General features: G+C 37.7%; 1 protein-coding gene and 1 pseudogene across 4 annotated transcripts; one reads left to right on the forward strand and one right to left on the reverse strand.

Annotated features, from left to right (window-relative positions):
* Positions 1–809: 809 nt before the first annotated feature.
* Positions 810–4,825, reverse strand: LOC145889128 (synaptosomal-associated protein 25-like; annotated as a pseudogene). Its single transcript, XR_014399484.1, has 4 exons — positions 4,783–4,825; positions 4,564–4,703; positions 2,223–2,367; positions 810–1,848 (listed from the first exon to the last, which is right to left on the reverse strand). The product of XR_014399484.1 is annotated as a synaptosomal-associated protein 25-like (transcript).
* Positions 4,826–5,639: 814 nt separating this feature from the next.
* LOC145889247 (ankyrin repeat and protein kinase domain-containing protein 1-like) lies at positions 5,640–9,693 on the forward strand. Of its 3 annotated transcripts, none has more exons than XM_082980157.1 (8): positions 5,640–5,747; positions 5,906–6,075; positions 6,140–6,996; positions 7,092–7,163; positions 8,058–8,156; positions 8,277–8,351; positions 8,977–9,078; positions 9,216–9,693. In XM_082980157.1, exons 1-8 carry the CDS (start codon positions 5,730–5,732, stop codon positions 9,233–9,235), a joined length of 1,413 nt encoding a protein of 470 aa, XP_082836283.1. In that variant the 5' UTR covers positions 5,640–5,729; the 3' UTR covers positions 9,236–9,693. The 3 variants fall into 3 exon arrangements, with proteins under 3 accessions (XP_082836283.1, XP_082836284.1, XP_082836286.1); XM_082980158.1 differs by having other exon boundaries at positions 9,219–9,693; XM_082980160.1 differs by having other exon boundaries at positions 8,280–8,351.
* The last annotated feature ends 6,562 nt before the right edge of the window (positions 9,694–16,255 follow it).

The raw sequence follows: 16,255 nt of genomic DNA on the forward strand, positions 1-16,255 counted from the left end.
ATGTTGGCTTTAAGATTAAGCTTTGGTAAATTCAATGCAAGGTTTTAGGTAAAAATGCAGAATATTATATTTCAGCTTGAAGAGAAACCAACTTTAGCCAAAGAAAATTAGTATCCTGGTAAGAGTTTGCTTTTATCTTCAATGAAAGTGCGTACCACCATAAAAAATAACTATTCAAGTATGAAAAACTTGCCAATATATTGGGTAATTCTGTTTGATAAATACGTCATTCGAATGTGCCATAGTTTTTAAGTAGCTTATTTCACATTACTAGCTTTTAGCACATGCATTTGGTGCACCCAATAATAGGTATTATAAAAAAAAAACTTTAAACAGTGCTAAAAACTGTGCAAAGTAATACAATGGCTAACCTCCTGCAAAGGACCAAATGTGGCACATTATGTCTTTGTATCTGGCCTGCTAGGAGTTTGTACAAATGAGACACTTTACAAACAATGTTTATACTGCAGTTTGATGTAATTTTTGTACACGTCACTTACCTAGGCCACATTTTAAAGCATTTTTGTAAATAGGTTATAGTTTACCTCTAATTGTCCGCTTTTTAATGGTTACAAAAGCTGCATGCTAAATTTTTGTTTATTTCTCGTCTGGTAATAGAGGAGAGTGCCTAACACTGCCAGGACAGATAAACGACAAAATAAACCTTACCCACCATTCCACATGGACAAGACAAAAACTTTTCTGTATGCTAAAAACTTATTTTGCGACTGAATTTAATGAAAACAAAAATCATGGGATTATTTTGAAGCAAAAGTTTGAAAAACCGAAGGGAAATCCAATTTGGCAGGGTTCATTAGGTCTTTAAAAAACTGCATTGATGCCAACTATGGCTGTTTTGTTGGAAGGCCTTGTGCTTATTTGCATACACCAAACTCAGTTAGGTTATGTACAGATTTAGGTCAGCCATGGAAAAGTTGAACTGTTTGTCTAAAATTGTAATCAAAGTGCATTTCTGCAAATCCACGGTTCCACAAGTGATCCAAGATGTACAAGAATATAACGAGCATAAATACACAAATTATTCATTTCACTTTTTTGTTGATTCTTTAGGAACCATTTCCTTTCATTGGACATAAGTTAAAAAAATACAATCTATTGCCAACATAGTTCATTAATTTTAAAAACATTTTTTTCAGGTTTCTTATTTTTTACACTAAATCATACTTTTATCAAGTTTTAATTAATAAACATGAAAATGAATATGACAGATACACACCCAACATATTTCAACATTTCTGTACACATTTGTGCAAAAAAATCAATGCTGATAAAATGAAGGTGTTTATGTAAATGTTAAATTAACATTAAACATTATTTGTACATTGGAAAAAATTGCTGTTAAAAAATGGTATTTCAAAGTTAGTGACATATGACAGGAAAATTGTGATTCATGAATAAACCAGCATCACAATATTCCCTGCTCCACTTAAACACAAGCATTGGTCGATACAACTCCATGCATCGAGTTTGGACCAACCTCTACCTAATGTTTATTTTTCTTTAAGTTAAGCTGCAAAAAGCCAGGACTATTCACTACTCATATACATTGGAATATATGTCTACACAAAATCAAAGAGTATGTACAAATAAAATTGCACAGTTTTGTCAGATGAGAAAGGTCTCTATTATTGCAGAAATTGCAGAAAGATGTAATCCATGGATATTGATGAAATTAACACTGTATGTCAGGGTGTTGAAGCCACATACTGTTACCATTGTGTACAATTGTATATGAACTGAGCAAGTCAAAGGTGAAGAGTGTCAATTTTTCAGGATTTTGGTTGCGCGTTCGTTGGCTTGGCTAATTCTCATGTTGTTCGATTCAGCCTGCATTAAAAATGAAGATATTGTTGTACGACAGAAGTGCATTTTATGTGTGACTGCTGCAGACGATTCAATAAAAGACATACAATCAATGTAACAGTAGTTGGGCATATGGGGGTGCTGTGCTGTTACAAATGTTTGCACAACAAAGACAGAAATGCCTTTTTAAACCACCAGACCAAACACATAATACAAATCCTACACACATTTATCAACACTTTATGCAAAACCAAACAACCATTTGGCCCTAAATACAATTATATCAAAGTGATCCTAATCAAAAAAATCGAAAAAAGTATGGAGATTATTTGTACAAGAAGTGCCAGAAAAATAGGAACCTTAATGTTTAAATCAGAAGGGAATAACCAAACACCTACCTTAGTGTTTATTCTGTCAATCTGTTGGTTCTGGGAGTTAATTTCGTTGCCCATGTCGATAGCCATGTGTTTGAGGTTTCCAAGGACTCCGGCAACTTGGCCGAGGTTTTCTTCCATCTCATCTTCTCTTGCATCGTTTGTGACTCTGCATTCATCGCATACATATCATATTGATGAATGTTTATAACCAGGTATGAATATGTATTAAAAATTTAAAACATTCCAAACTTGCAGGTTGGATCATTTTGTGTGCTTTACGACACTTAAGGCCGCATCTCAGAATTAAATCCTAAAAATTGAGTTTTAGAAGTCATTTGTCATTGTGCACCTGGTTACAGTTTCTCTTGTTTGCCAAAAACAATTGCCGGGTCTGATGACTCATGAAGGGGGACTACTATTGCTGAACAGAAAAAAAATTGATTGCAGCTGCATTAAGGCAGCACATTGGGGGGTTTAGCAAAGGCTAACTGCTAAATTGTCAGTCCTAGGGGGTGTACAAACAGCCCCGGTGGGCCCCCAAGACAGTTGCAAGACATCTAATTCTTAATGAATTGTGTAGAGGAGGGTTGGTGGCTTCACTTAATCGCAAATGGAGGGTACTTTCTGTGATTCATTTTTTCACAAAACAAACCTACACTTTTTTCTGCTTTTTTGGCCAAAATAATGGCCAACAGAGGGTCAAAATGCCCCCGGGGGAGCAGTTAAAGTAGTTATCTCAATTATAAATTTGGCCTGAATTCCTAGTCAAGGGTCGGCAGTCGGCACTAACAGAAAATCACAAATTGACCATACTTTCTGTGATTCATTTTTCCACAAAATCTACCTCAATATTTGGGTAGTTTTTCAGCCACATGTTCAACAGCACCCTCAACCAATTTACTGCCTGACTAATAACCCTGAAAACCATAGTAAAACTGCCCCAAACACGCTGAAAATCGCGCTGGCAACAGCCTGTTCATCTGCGCTCATTCAACCGAAACACTGGCGCCCATGCATGACCCATTGCATTGTTACAGACAATTTTACGTCACAATGCTCATTACATCATCACATTCATGGCATGACCTCAATAACACAAAATGATACATAAGGATGAATACTTACACCTTTAATTTCATCTGCATAGGATGTTCAAAAATCGACCGAATAAGCAGTCATGATAGTTCGGTAAAGGCACAGAAATATTTGTTGCTTTTTGACTGTTTGCAAGCAACGTAGTACAAACATTAACATACTAAAAATTCAGCTCGAAACTCTACCCACGTTTTTAGTAATTTGAATTTATATGTGAGTTTCCTATCTCTTCGTATGCAAAAAGTCGCATTTGATCTCCTGGAAATCATGCGTGACGGAGACAATGGTTGCACTACCATAATAGTATACTATGGTTACACTAATTTTACTCTGTTACGCAGAACAGAGTTCGAGAAGGGTATTTCCCAACCGGGAAAGTCTTTTCTATAGAAATACAGAGATGCGGCCTTAAGGATGAAAGTTTACACAAAAAGTTTATGAGGAAATAATTAGGGAATAGTTTGGTATCTGAGGTTATTGTCATGTGTGTTTCAGACCCTAATTTTCACTTAATTGAATTGTGCATTTTTTGTATTAAACCATTCGGGACAGTTTGGTGAAAGAATTCATGAAAAATTTTACAGACACTTTTCAACGTGTGTGGTTTTTTTCACACCCAACATTTTATTAAATAGTTTATTGACCAATTTTAACGTTTTCAGAATTTCCTGTAACTGTAGTAGATATATGGCCTGACACTGTGACACATGTAAACAGACGAAACATCTTAAATCCCAATTGTTTCGAAAGTACAAATTGATATAAACTGAAGAAAACTATGCATATATTTTAGCCATCATGAGGTTTTCAGGCTTGGCAGCCCAGGCAATGCAGCCCAGCTGGATCAGCCACTTTTTCCTGACAAGTCGAAGCAAGATTTGAAAAATCAAGCTCCCGGTGAGGTTTGAACTCACCACCCTGGGCTAACCAGGCCCAACGCTCTACCAACTGAGCTACAGGAGCTCAGTGGTTTCACGGGGTATATTGTGGCCAAGGTACACTGGTGCGCAAGCGCACAACTTGCCAGGCAACCTTCACATATACGTAGGGGATCTCTACCACCGTATCAGATGACGCAGTAATATTTCATGCAATGGCATGATAGGCAGGATCGCCCCACTGCCAAGCAAGGACCTGCGCAGTGGGGCGATCCTGCCTATCATGCCATTGCATGAAATATTACTGTATATTTCAGCCATTCCTGAATTCGGTGCAGGAGTTTCAAAGGTGATTAAGACCAGTTTTAAGGCAATAATTATATTTTTACCTCTGTATGTAAGCGCCACCAACTTGTGCTTGTTCTCGTGGGTCTTGTACACGTAACACGTTGAGGTTGGTTGCTAACCACCTTTCCATCTTCGTTCGATTGCCATGTTTTCTTGTATTCGTCACCTAAAGTTCTTTGCCCTTACAAAAATGTATTACTTTTAGGCTTGTTGATGTACAACTGTAGCAAAATATTGGGAAGCCAAGACACATCAATTACGATGGGTGGGATTTTTTGAGTTGCCTTCTTCTATGGTGGACATATAAAAAACCTTGGTTACATTTTAAGTAAGGGTCAACAGACTTGTCGATCTATAAAAGGAGTAGGTGACCATTAAAAGATTGGAGAACACAGGCCCTACTTATACTTGTAAGGCTCAGTTAACTTCTATCAAGCAGACAACTTTTATTAGTGTTTAGTGGGCTGCAGACAGGGGCACTGTTTCGACCTAATAGTTCTCATCAGTGCAGCTATTTTCATTTGGACTGCTGCCGTACGTTTCAGCCATCTTAGTAAAAGATTGTTTACCTGATTGGTGTTGAATATACGGAGTTTACAGAAGAACACGCATTAAACGCAACAGCATCAACAGCAAGAACACGCAAGCAGACTTATCTTCAGCACTGCAGGCGGCCGAAATGATTTGGTACGCTGCAGCGTTTACCACCTTTTTTAATTTCTTTTCGACTTCTTCACTGAACGATTAATTTTATTTGTAAATATTCCAATGTGTTATGCAGCAAATAATGCCTAAAGTGCCCACACAGCGAAGTACAAACTCAGCTAGTAGAAATCATTGGCAGCACTGACGCACAACAATAGACTTGATAACCGCTTTTCAAGTTACGGGTTAGTGTGGTAACCCGCACCATGTTTCTGCAAATTTTAGCAAAAACAAACGTAAAGTATAATTCAGCTGAATATCTGTCTTACCCGCAATTTTTTTCGCGGATGCGAAGGACATTTGGTTACCCTTGAGCGATGGCGCGGGTGGAATCACCCCAAGCAACTCTGTTTGTTGATTTTGTTGGGGTTCCTCCTTTTTTCCTTTGTTTGGTTCCTGTTCGAAACCACCAGCGCCATTTTGAAAAGGGGAAACAAAGAGAAACAGTTCTTGTGGAATACGTTTGCAGGTGTCCTTTCTGTCCTGATTAGATGGTGGTAATATGTCTTCTGTGGAAGAGGTATGTGGAGTTTTAAATTCTAATCGTAGTAGTATTTTCCATAAAATTTACTATGCGCCCTTTTCGAAATGTTACCAGGTTAGCCTACCCCACATATCCTCATGTTTTTGATCTGCAATATTGGTAATAGTAACCATCTGTTTATATATGTTTTGTAGTTTCATTTAATCAAAGCTGAAGATATTTTATGTGACCAATGGAATTTTGTTGCTGGACAAGGTGGATTCAGTGACGTAATAATTGGTTACCATGTTGGTTTGAAGCAATTTGTTGCGGTCAAAGTAATTAAAGTTGTTGGTCGTCACAGTGAAGAACTCTTCAAAAAAACGTAAATCCAGCATTCATGATACACTACTGTAACTGTTTTTTTTTACAATGATATATTGTTGCAGAATTGGTGAAGAGCTGGAAAACCTGCAAAAACTAAATCATATCAACATAGTGAGTGTTTATGGTTGGACCAAATGGCCATTTGCCTTAGGGATTGTCATGGAGTTCTGTAAAGGAAGGAGCCTTTTGGAACTGTTGCTGAATACCTCGATCAGTTTGGGATTTCCCTTGCGTGTCCGGTTTTTACTGGATGCTGCAGAAGGTCTAAAAGCTTGTCACGGTTTACCTCTGAAGAGAATGATTCACGGAGATGTCAAGCCTGAAAATGGGTTGCTTACCAAAATTCTGCGCCTCAAATTGTGTGACTTTGGAAATGCGGAACTCGCAACCATAACTGGATCGACGACAAAGAATCCTTCAGCAAGAAGCAAGAAGGAAAGACCTCAATACACACCGATGTACACAGCACCTGAAAAAATTGAAAAACCTACAATGAAACCAACAAAAGAACTTGATGTTTATGCTTTCGGTGTGATGATCTTTACTGTTGTGGTTAGGGCATTGCCATACTCCACCGACAACCAGAAAGCTTTACTAGACTCTATTAAGGAAGGGACTAGACCAAACTGTTTAGTAATAGAAGAAGAAAAGCAAACTCTTAATGAAAGCGACAGAGCAATCGTTGAAAACCTGGAGCAACTAATGAAGCAGTGTTGGGATCAAGATCCATCTAAACGACCAACGATGATCAAAATCTGTGAGAAATTGCAGCAACTTCTCGACCAGCAAAGCCCAGTAGTGATCGAGCAACAAGTGGAAGATGTTGTCAGGCAGAAGAACATGAAAGATCCCTTTCTTGTCAAAGATGAGAAGTTGGTTTCCCTTCAATGGTTTTGCACAAGAACCCGAAGATTCCAAGGTTTGTTCTCAAAATTATACCAACCAGAAAAAATGTCGAATCATTAACTGTATTAACTATCACTTTCACTGATATGTGGTCCTTTCTTTGCACAGTACCTGACAATCCTTCGCCCTCTAATGATGCCAAGAAAGATCATTCATCCACTGACAAGAAACCAGTTTCAGGTGATTCTGTTCAAAGCCCATCATCTTCTAGATTGGCATCAGAAGTTAATCGAGATTGTTATTTAAAACCTAATGTCAGACAGAAAAATATATTTTTGCAAGGTACTGGCTTGACTGATTGCGCCATAGTTTTTTTTACTTTTGCTGTTGAAAAATAGAAACTATAACAATTACTTCAATACATTGTGTCCTTCTCTGGTCAAGAAATTTGCAGCACCAAATGAAGTTAGATTAGGCTCACAAAAGCTCATGCAAATAAAGTGTTTAGAAGCCACTTTTTCAAAAACAATGCAACAGCAATTACTAAAACTATAACAAGTTCTTCTTAAATGCATAAAAATGTGTGAATAGGAGTATATTCAACTAATACTTGTTAGAAATGATATTTGTGGTGTATGATGTTGTTTGTAGCAACCGTGTATAGAACTCATTGTAGACAAATTAGATGTAGCACTGTGGTAAATACAGATGCCATAGCTCAGGGGTCGGCTACCTTTTAAATGCTGTGGTCAGTTTACAAATTATGTTTAAATTTTGATGACTTCATGTGCCAACCTATATGTGTACACAAAAGTATGTTGGCCTTTTTTTAACCATTCTCTGCATAGTAACTGATCATATGGGAATATATGAAGGCAGCACACAAGCATGGACATTGGAGTAATGAACTTGTAAAGCACTCACAGTACTATCAAAAATCATCTCAAATTTGTTATGGATACCACATATTGTTGACTCTGCCATACATTACTTGTGCAATGTAAAATTTTAAGAATGTTTGCAATTTTTGCTTTTGACAATTTCACTATGAATTGATCACATTTGTATTTGTCTGCACTTATCACAAAAAAAACTAAATCCCTCAAACATTTAGTCCCTGTGTTTTCATCACAGAGACCAATCCAAACTCTGATGCGGGAAACCGATCTCCTGCACTTGGTGATGTCACCCTAACTCATTCATCCACAGATCAAGTGGTTTTTGGACAAGCAGGTAATGTTACAAGCTGGTGTATGCAGAGATTATGTGCCTATATTGCGCAAACATAAATACTGATCACTTGAGTAAAAGCCCGTCTTCACTTTAAAGTGCTGATCCTAAATTTTTTTATAGCAGGTCAAGAATTATCCAATGTGAGGTCACAGCATTATGACTTGAATGGTGAAGAAATAGTGGAGCAACAGCCAGGTATATTCAAAGATGTTGTATGGTTTAGGATAGTTTACTAAAAACAAAAATCACTCAACATAACATTAAGTGCCTTACACATGACAACAATGAATATACCAATAAACAACAATTAGGTATTTAAAAATACTGTTAAGTTTGCAAGTTTGCTTTACATCTTTTTAATGTTATTATAATATCAAAAGCTCATTGTAAGGCTTTGTGCAATTTATATTTCCATAAAAAACTGTATGACCTCTCAGCTGTTTCACTGCTGAAAATCGAGTCATTATATTACCATGTAAATTCGTCTCTAAAAAATATTCATCGCCATAAATAAATATTAGTATTACATTTTGTAACAGATGACTGTTTTCTCGTTTGGTAAAGTTAGAAACCACGATCTAGTTTGATTTAACTGCTCTATACAAAATTATTACCCATTACAAAACCTAGTTAATACATTTGCTCTGTTTCCCATCCTGGTTAATTCTCCATTTCTTCATTGTCTATCTATTGACAAAAAGTATTCACGCCAGGGTTTATTTGTTGCAGTTTTAGCAAACAGTTTAAAACCACCTGGAACATTTGACTTTCATGTTTGTATTAAAATAATAGTTGACATTAGCAATCCATTCTCATTCAGCTTTGAAAAGAAAATCAAGCAATGACGTTCCAAGCGCTTCCAGTGACAGCAAGAAAATTAAAAAAAGTACTGAAGATGGAACATCACGAAAGGAAGAAGCAGGTGAAAAAATAAAACTTACGACCTCCGTCATATATATTTTGATATTGTTAATGTAGGGCACCTGTTATGACATCACAAACTAGTGATTGTGGTAAACATAATATAAATAAATGTAAGTTCATGTTATATTACTTCAGCAGGCATGGTGTCAGACTGAGACTTTTTGACGATGTTAATTTTGGGTCTTCGAGGATGGAAGCCTCCCAAAATCATCGATTCGGGACCCTACAACCTGGATAGATTAGGGAACCGTTACCGTAATTTAAAGTCAAATGTATCACTGAAGTATAAAATAAACAGTCCAATGAAATGAGTAAAGATTTATTAACAAAATTAGTTTTTTATGTATCTGCCACAGAGTAATGTTAGCAACCTTGGATTTTGAAACCGTTTTCACTGCGTATCAGCGATGACCTTTATTTTGGGTAATGAGTTAACCTCATATTAGTCCCGGGTTACTTCTACATGAGAGAAGTTATTGTGTTGCGGTTGTTGCGTTTTATGCGTGTTCTTCTGTAACCTTCTGTTCGCTACAAGGTTAACGCGTTGCCAAACCTCGTAAGTTTGCGAAACAACCTTCTGCTATTTCCCCCGTCGGGCATTGATGAAATAAAATATGACGCAAGTCCATTGCTTTACATGACTGAGAATAGTTTGGGATGCAAAAAGACATAGGCTTGATGCTTAATTAGGGGTCGGGAACATTTTTGTCTAAGGTAGCAAGGAAAGCTATATATTAAAAAAGAATTTCTGTGTACAGCCATGTAACATTTTTCAACGCTTTAATTGGTTTATACAGTACACACAAGGTGGAACGAAGTCACTTTAGGGGAGGAAAGCTATAGGGTGTTTTTTTCCCATGCTGTGTTTTAAGGTGGTCAGTTCCACTTTTTAGGGACCACGGTTTTAGGTGGAAATTACCGCCTATAGGGCTGTATTTAAATTTACAGTGTAAGTTGGCATTTCGTATAGCACGATTGTACGTTATGGCAAATGACAGAAAAAGTTTTATTCGTAACATTCGTGCTAAGAAATGTCAACTTAGATTTATCTGCGAGCCAGATGCCGTCATCAAAAGAACCACATCTGACTCGCGAGCCATGGGTTCCCGCGGCCAGTGTGCTTTTCGATTGGGAGACAGGAAAGAGTACTCTTTCCGCTTCTTAAGTATGCATTTTAATTGGCGAAATGTCTTGGGGAGACACTGCAGCGTTCCTAATTGCATCCCCGGTCGGCTGCTTTGTTGAAGCTAAAGTCTGCTTGCGTGTTCTTGCTGTATATTACTAAGTTCGACTCCGTGGCAGACTTGTTTATTAATTGAAAGGCACGATTGCAATACTAGGTGGCTTAAGTTTAATTAGTTTCAAGCGCGTTTAACACGTGACTGAATTGCAGCGAATTAACTATTAAAAGAACGTGCGAACGTTACTGCGCGATGGCGAGAATAACAACAGGGCCGAGAGAGTACGAGCGACTAAGAGTAGAATGGACTAAAGACTGGACTCCGTTCAAAAATTACGAAATTGGCGTTTTATAACAAAGTGTCAGAAAAATGTGTTGTCCAGCAGGATGCCAGAAAGCCTGTGGGAGCTCCGGCAGGAAAGCTTAACACCGTCTGCAGTCTTCGGTCCGTATGTGTTCCAAATGTGTAAAGAATTAAGTAGGGAAACATGCGTGTGGCTACAACACTAACAGGTACTCCCTGTTTTCCGGTCTTGATTGGGTGTAGGCCTACGTTACAATTCTCCCTGAACCGGAAAGAGAGCGCAGAGAGAGAGAGAGAAACTATATTAGTCATTTCCCCTGTCGAGTTGTTAGCTGTTTTTCGTTTCGGTGTACCTATGATTCGGACGACGTCTAAACGCAATTATGTTCGCCGCTAAAACTGGGGAGAAACAAAGCAATATGTTTTGGTGACAAGATTTACGTCAAACTAAGGCTACATTTTTAACAAAAAATAAAGGGCAATATTATAATGACATAACCACGAAGGATAGGCGTATTACTTGTGTTCAGAAAAATTTGTTTAAAAGAAGGACGATCCAAGAACTAACGGTCAGTGAACAAAAGACGGACACTTACACAAAACAATGAAAGGACTTTTCACACGAAAAACGTGACGTTTTTAAGGCGTCCTTAACCGACAGTATATGTACTGTAACTATAGTATAGTTACTCACAAGTTATGATAACCGTGTTGATTAATTTTTCGCTGTGATAATATTAGTGACCTCACATGGCAGCAAAAAAAGGCCCTTATATGACTCCCCAGCAAACACACAACGTAGTTTCGACGTTCGCAACGTCGCTGGAAAGTCGAAAATTGGTTGCATACCACGTTATTTTCAAACTAAACGTTGCATGAAAGTTGGTAACACTGACGTTAGTAATGAACGTTGTTTGCACCAAAAAAGTACGTCATAAATAACGTAAGTAAAACGTTCACTATATACGTTAGATAAAAACCTGAATGCAACTATTTATGTACGTAAATTTTAACGTAACTGGGACGCAACTTCGATACGTTTTAGAAAACCCCAAATCGACCATATTTGCACGTAGTTATTGACGTAACCCAGACGTTGATTTGAAACGTTTGATACAACCCGAACGCGACTACAATTGCACGTCAATGTTAACGTAAGAAAGACGTTGATTTGATACGTTTCGATACAACCCGAACGCGACCACAATTGCACGTCAATCTTAACGTAAGAAAGACGTTGATTTGATACGTTTCGATACAACCCGAATGCGACCACAATTGCACGTCAATGTTAACGTAAGAAAGACGTTGATTTGATACGTTTCGATACAACCCGAATGCGACCACAATTGCACGTCAATGTTAACGTAAGAAAGACTTTGATTTGATACGTTTCGATACAACCCGAATGCGACCACAATTGCACGTCAATCTTAACGTAAGAAAGACGTTGATTTGATACGTTTCGATACAACCCGAATGCGACCACAATTGCACGTCAATGTTAACGTAAGAAAGACGTTGATTTGATACGTTTCGATACAACCCGAATGCGACCACAATTGCACGTCAATGTTAACGTAAGAAAGACGTTGATTTGATACGTTTCGATACGACCCGAATGCGACCACAATTGCACGTCAATGTTAACGTAGGAAAGATGTTGATTTGATACGTTTCGATACAACCGAATGCGACCACAATTGCACGTCAATGTTAACGTAAGAAAGACGTTGAATTGATACGTTTCGATACAACCCGAATGCGACTACAATTGCACGTCAATGTTAACGTAGGAAAGATGTTGATTTGAAACGTTTCGATACAACCCGAATGCGACCACAATTGCACGTCAATGTTAACGTAAGAAAGATGTTGATTTGATACGTTTCGATACAACCCGAATGCGACCACAATTGCACGTCAATGTTAACGTAAGAAAGACTTTGATTTGATACGTTTCGATACGACCCGAATGCGACCACAATTGCACGTCAATGTTAACGTAGGAAAGATGTTGATTTGATACGTTTCGATACAACCCGAATGCGACCACAATTGCACGTCAATGTTAACGTAGGAAAGATGTTGATTTGAAACGTTTCGATACAACCCGAATGCGACCACAATTGCACGTCAATGTTAACGTAGGAAAGATGTTGATTTGAAACGTTTCGATACAACCCGAATGCGACCACAATTGCACGTCAATGTTAACGTAAGAAAGATGTTGATTTGATACGTTTCGATACAACCCGAATGCGACCACAATTGCACGTCAATGTTAACGCAAGAAAGACGTTGAATTGATACGTTTCGATACAACCCGAATGCGACTACAATTGCACGTCAATGTTAACGTAGGAAAGATGTTAATTTGATACGTTTCGATACAACCCGAATGCGACCTCAATTGCACGTCAATGTTAACGTAAGAAAGACGTTTTTGTTTTCGGAAAGTCCTAGTTCCTGTATTCTTACGTTCCGTAAAACGTAGAGAAGATGTTAATTTGATATATTTAAAAAAATATAATTGTGAGTATTTTAGCAGGATATTATTGTTGACAAGATAGGCCAGATAAGAGTGTTGTAAAATATCGTTTATATTTGAGGCGAAGTGGGCTAGACATTGTTATTAACACGCTTTTGATTCATCGTTCAGAAAGTTAAATTACAAACAAACTATCTGAGTTAAGAACAAAAATCATTTTCGCATTCGCTTAAACTCTTGGCGCGTTATTCCCCGTTGATGCAGCCATTAAATCTTGGCCGCAAACGTTTCACATGGGAAAAAGGTTTTATCAGTCAAAGTCTGACAATTGTTTACGCTTCAGATATTCCTTTGCTCAACGTCGACCGACTCCCTTCGCGTCAATTCTAGTGCAATAGGAAACTTTTCAGGATTGGATTTCATAAAACTGCTAAATTTGCTTTATTTGAAATCAAACAAACACCTAAAATACGGACTTTCCCATTACAGAGAGCGATTACATTCAAAATGAGAGTGAAAGTCCAGAATTCGTTTTGCACATAGGCATAGGTTTTTACAGTTCAACTCAAAATAGCGTGTACTAATATTGTGCAAAATTTGATTTCGATTGAAGTTGAAACAAACGAATGAGAGACTGACAACTTGTTTAAAGACAAGGCACGACCGTCGCGCTCGGCTATTGACTGACCCATTGAAATGCTTAACCGTTTCGCTCTTGAAAGCCATTCCAATTAAAAGAAAGCGGTTTTTGCAGTTCAACTCAAAATAGAGTGTTCTAATAATGTGCAAAATTTAATTTCGATTGAAGTTGAAACAAACGAATGGGAGACTGACAACCTGTTTAAAGACAAGGCACGACCGTCGCGCTCGGCTATTGACTGGCCCATTGAAATGCTTAACCGTTTCGCTCTTGAAAGCCATTCCAATTAAAAGAAAGCGGTTTTTGCAGTTCAACTCAAAATAGAGTGTTCTAATAATGTGCAAAATTTGATTTCGATTGAAGTTGAAACAAACGAATGGGAGACTGACAACTTGTTTAAAGACAAGGCACGACTGTCGCGCTCGGCCATTGACTGGCACCTAACAATGCTTAGTCGTTTCGATCTTAAAGCCATTAGAATTAAAAGAAAGCGGTTTTTGCAGTTTAACTCAAAATAGAGTGTTCTAATAATGTGCAAAATTTGATTTCGACTGAAGTTGAAACAAACGAATGGGGGACTGACAACTTGTTTAAAGACAAGGCACGACCGTCGCGGTCGGCTATTGACTGCGCACGTAGCAATGCTTAGTCGTTTCGATCTTAAAAGCCATTTAAAAGAAAGCGGTTTTTGTAATTCAACTCAAAACAGAGTGTTGTAATACTGTGCATAATTTTGCATCGCAGGATAGTGAAGGACAAGTCTTTCCAAAATTGTAAAAGAAAACGTAAACGTGATGGAAAGGCCTTTGTGTGGTTTTATAGTTGCTACTAAACATCTGTTTTTAGGAAATGGGGCGAGATCAGTTGTTTTTAGAGTGATGATTTGCAAATATTAACGTCATATGCGCAGTATTTGTCCCGTACACAAATTCTACATCCCTTTGACACACACACTGTGATTAATTGGGACTGTCCACCGACCTCGCTGTAGTTCGTCCCTTATGGATTTTCCACAGCGTGTGGTCACAGTTCGGCAAGTCAACGCACCGCATACCTCACATGTTCATAAAAGAAAATTTGGCGCTATCTGGCCTTGCCGCGGCTTGTGGGAGAGAAGCCGGTTGGCGGGAAAGTTTTTCAAAGTACCGTTGGATTCCTCTCGGGAGGGATATATTATTGGTATTGGCTGCGAGTCAAATCAAACTTATGGGTATCCTCCAGTCTTTCACATGTCAGAAACAGAAATAGCATCAGATGATATTATAGTATTATACTATGATAGCATACCCTTACAACATATATTTTGTTTGGTTCTATTTAGCAAATGTTGTGTTTGTTGTTGGCCTTTAGTGTACTTGGATTGTTTTGCAGATTAATCGTTTGTAAATGGCTTTGGTGTGAAATTATTTGTTTGTTAAGTTCAAAAGTTCCATGAGAATCATTTTGAAAAGCAGGACAAGGAACCTACAGAAAGTAAAGGTAATTTAACTTTATCGTTGTATTGTATATATTGCTATTTTTCATATTTCATGTACAGTTACGTTGGTTCCAAAATTATGAAAGACATGTGTTTTAAATCTTACACCAAAACCTGATTTTCAGATATTCTATTTTCTCTGCGGTACTTCTGGGAATGTGGAAAAAAAACACCCACAGAACAAATGAATAAGTAGGTGCTGGTTTTGTCTGGATACTATAATAATGAACTTGTAGCGGATTGTTTAAATCAACTATAGGGTGTTAAATTATAATTATAGAGTACAAAAATCTTTTTTCCAGATAATACTTGCTATGCGTATAACATATTATGTCCCGGTACTGCAGTACATGTCACGGCTTGTTTAATGCACTTTAAAGTTAAATTTCCATTTTTACAGGAGCTTGCCGAAAAACTACATTCTGCCCCCAAGAAATCAAAAGGAAGTGGGTTGTTTTTTTAAGCATGCACCGAGAAGGCAATGCGGAGAGAAAGGCAATGTGGCGACTTTTAAAGGGTATGTTTTTGTGTAAATTTTAAAACTGTGTCTTAGTGTGTGACACTGCTGTATAAAACTTTAATTATATTGATTGGTGATATTCTTGCTTTGTTTTTGCAGTACCCCTATTCCAGCAGCGGATTATACGACACCACTGTCTTCATATTGACGGATTTAGCATAGTATTGTTGTGCTGGGATTATTTTAATAAATTATTTTATGTTGACAAACTGCAGGTGGTGCTTATTGTGCAGGCGTTGGTAAGATAAATCAAAAATTATTAATTAACAAAATCTAAATATTTTGAAAGGTATATCTGGCGTTGAAAGGAACGTTTCAAAATCGTCAGATCGGTGTCAGATTAGACGTTAATTGCAACGTTAGCCCAACGTTCCGAAACTATGACTAAACAACGTCACAGTAATCAATGTTTTTACGTTAAATAAACATTCGCGTCAACGTTTTATAGACGAATCCTGTGACGTAAAATGTAACGTAAAACAAATGTCCTTTCGCGACGTAAACAGCTACGTCAGGAAAACATCGTTTAGAGTCGACATTTCTACGTAAACATAACGTTGTTA

Source organism: Ascidia mentula, chromosome 2 (genome assembly GCF_947561715.1).
Source record: "Ascidia mentula chromosome 2, kaAscMent1.1, whole genome shotgun sequence".
Lineage (NCBI taxonomy): Eukaryota > Metazoa > Chordata > Ascidiacea > Phlebobranchia > Ascidiidae > Ascidia > Ascidia mentula.

Excerpts from the sequence above, each read along its gene's own strand:
- LOC145889247 (XM_082980157.1), top strand. Across the intron at positions 7,164-8,057 it reads TGACAAGAAACCAGTTTCAG|AGACCAATCCAAACTCTGAT; the intron begins GTGATTCTGTTC and ends TTTTCATCACAG. Across the intron at positions 8,157-8,276 it reads AGTGGTTTTTGGACAAGCAG|CAGGTCAAGAATTATCCAAT; the intron begins GTAATGTTACAA and ends ATTTTTTTATAG.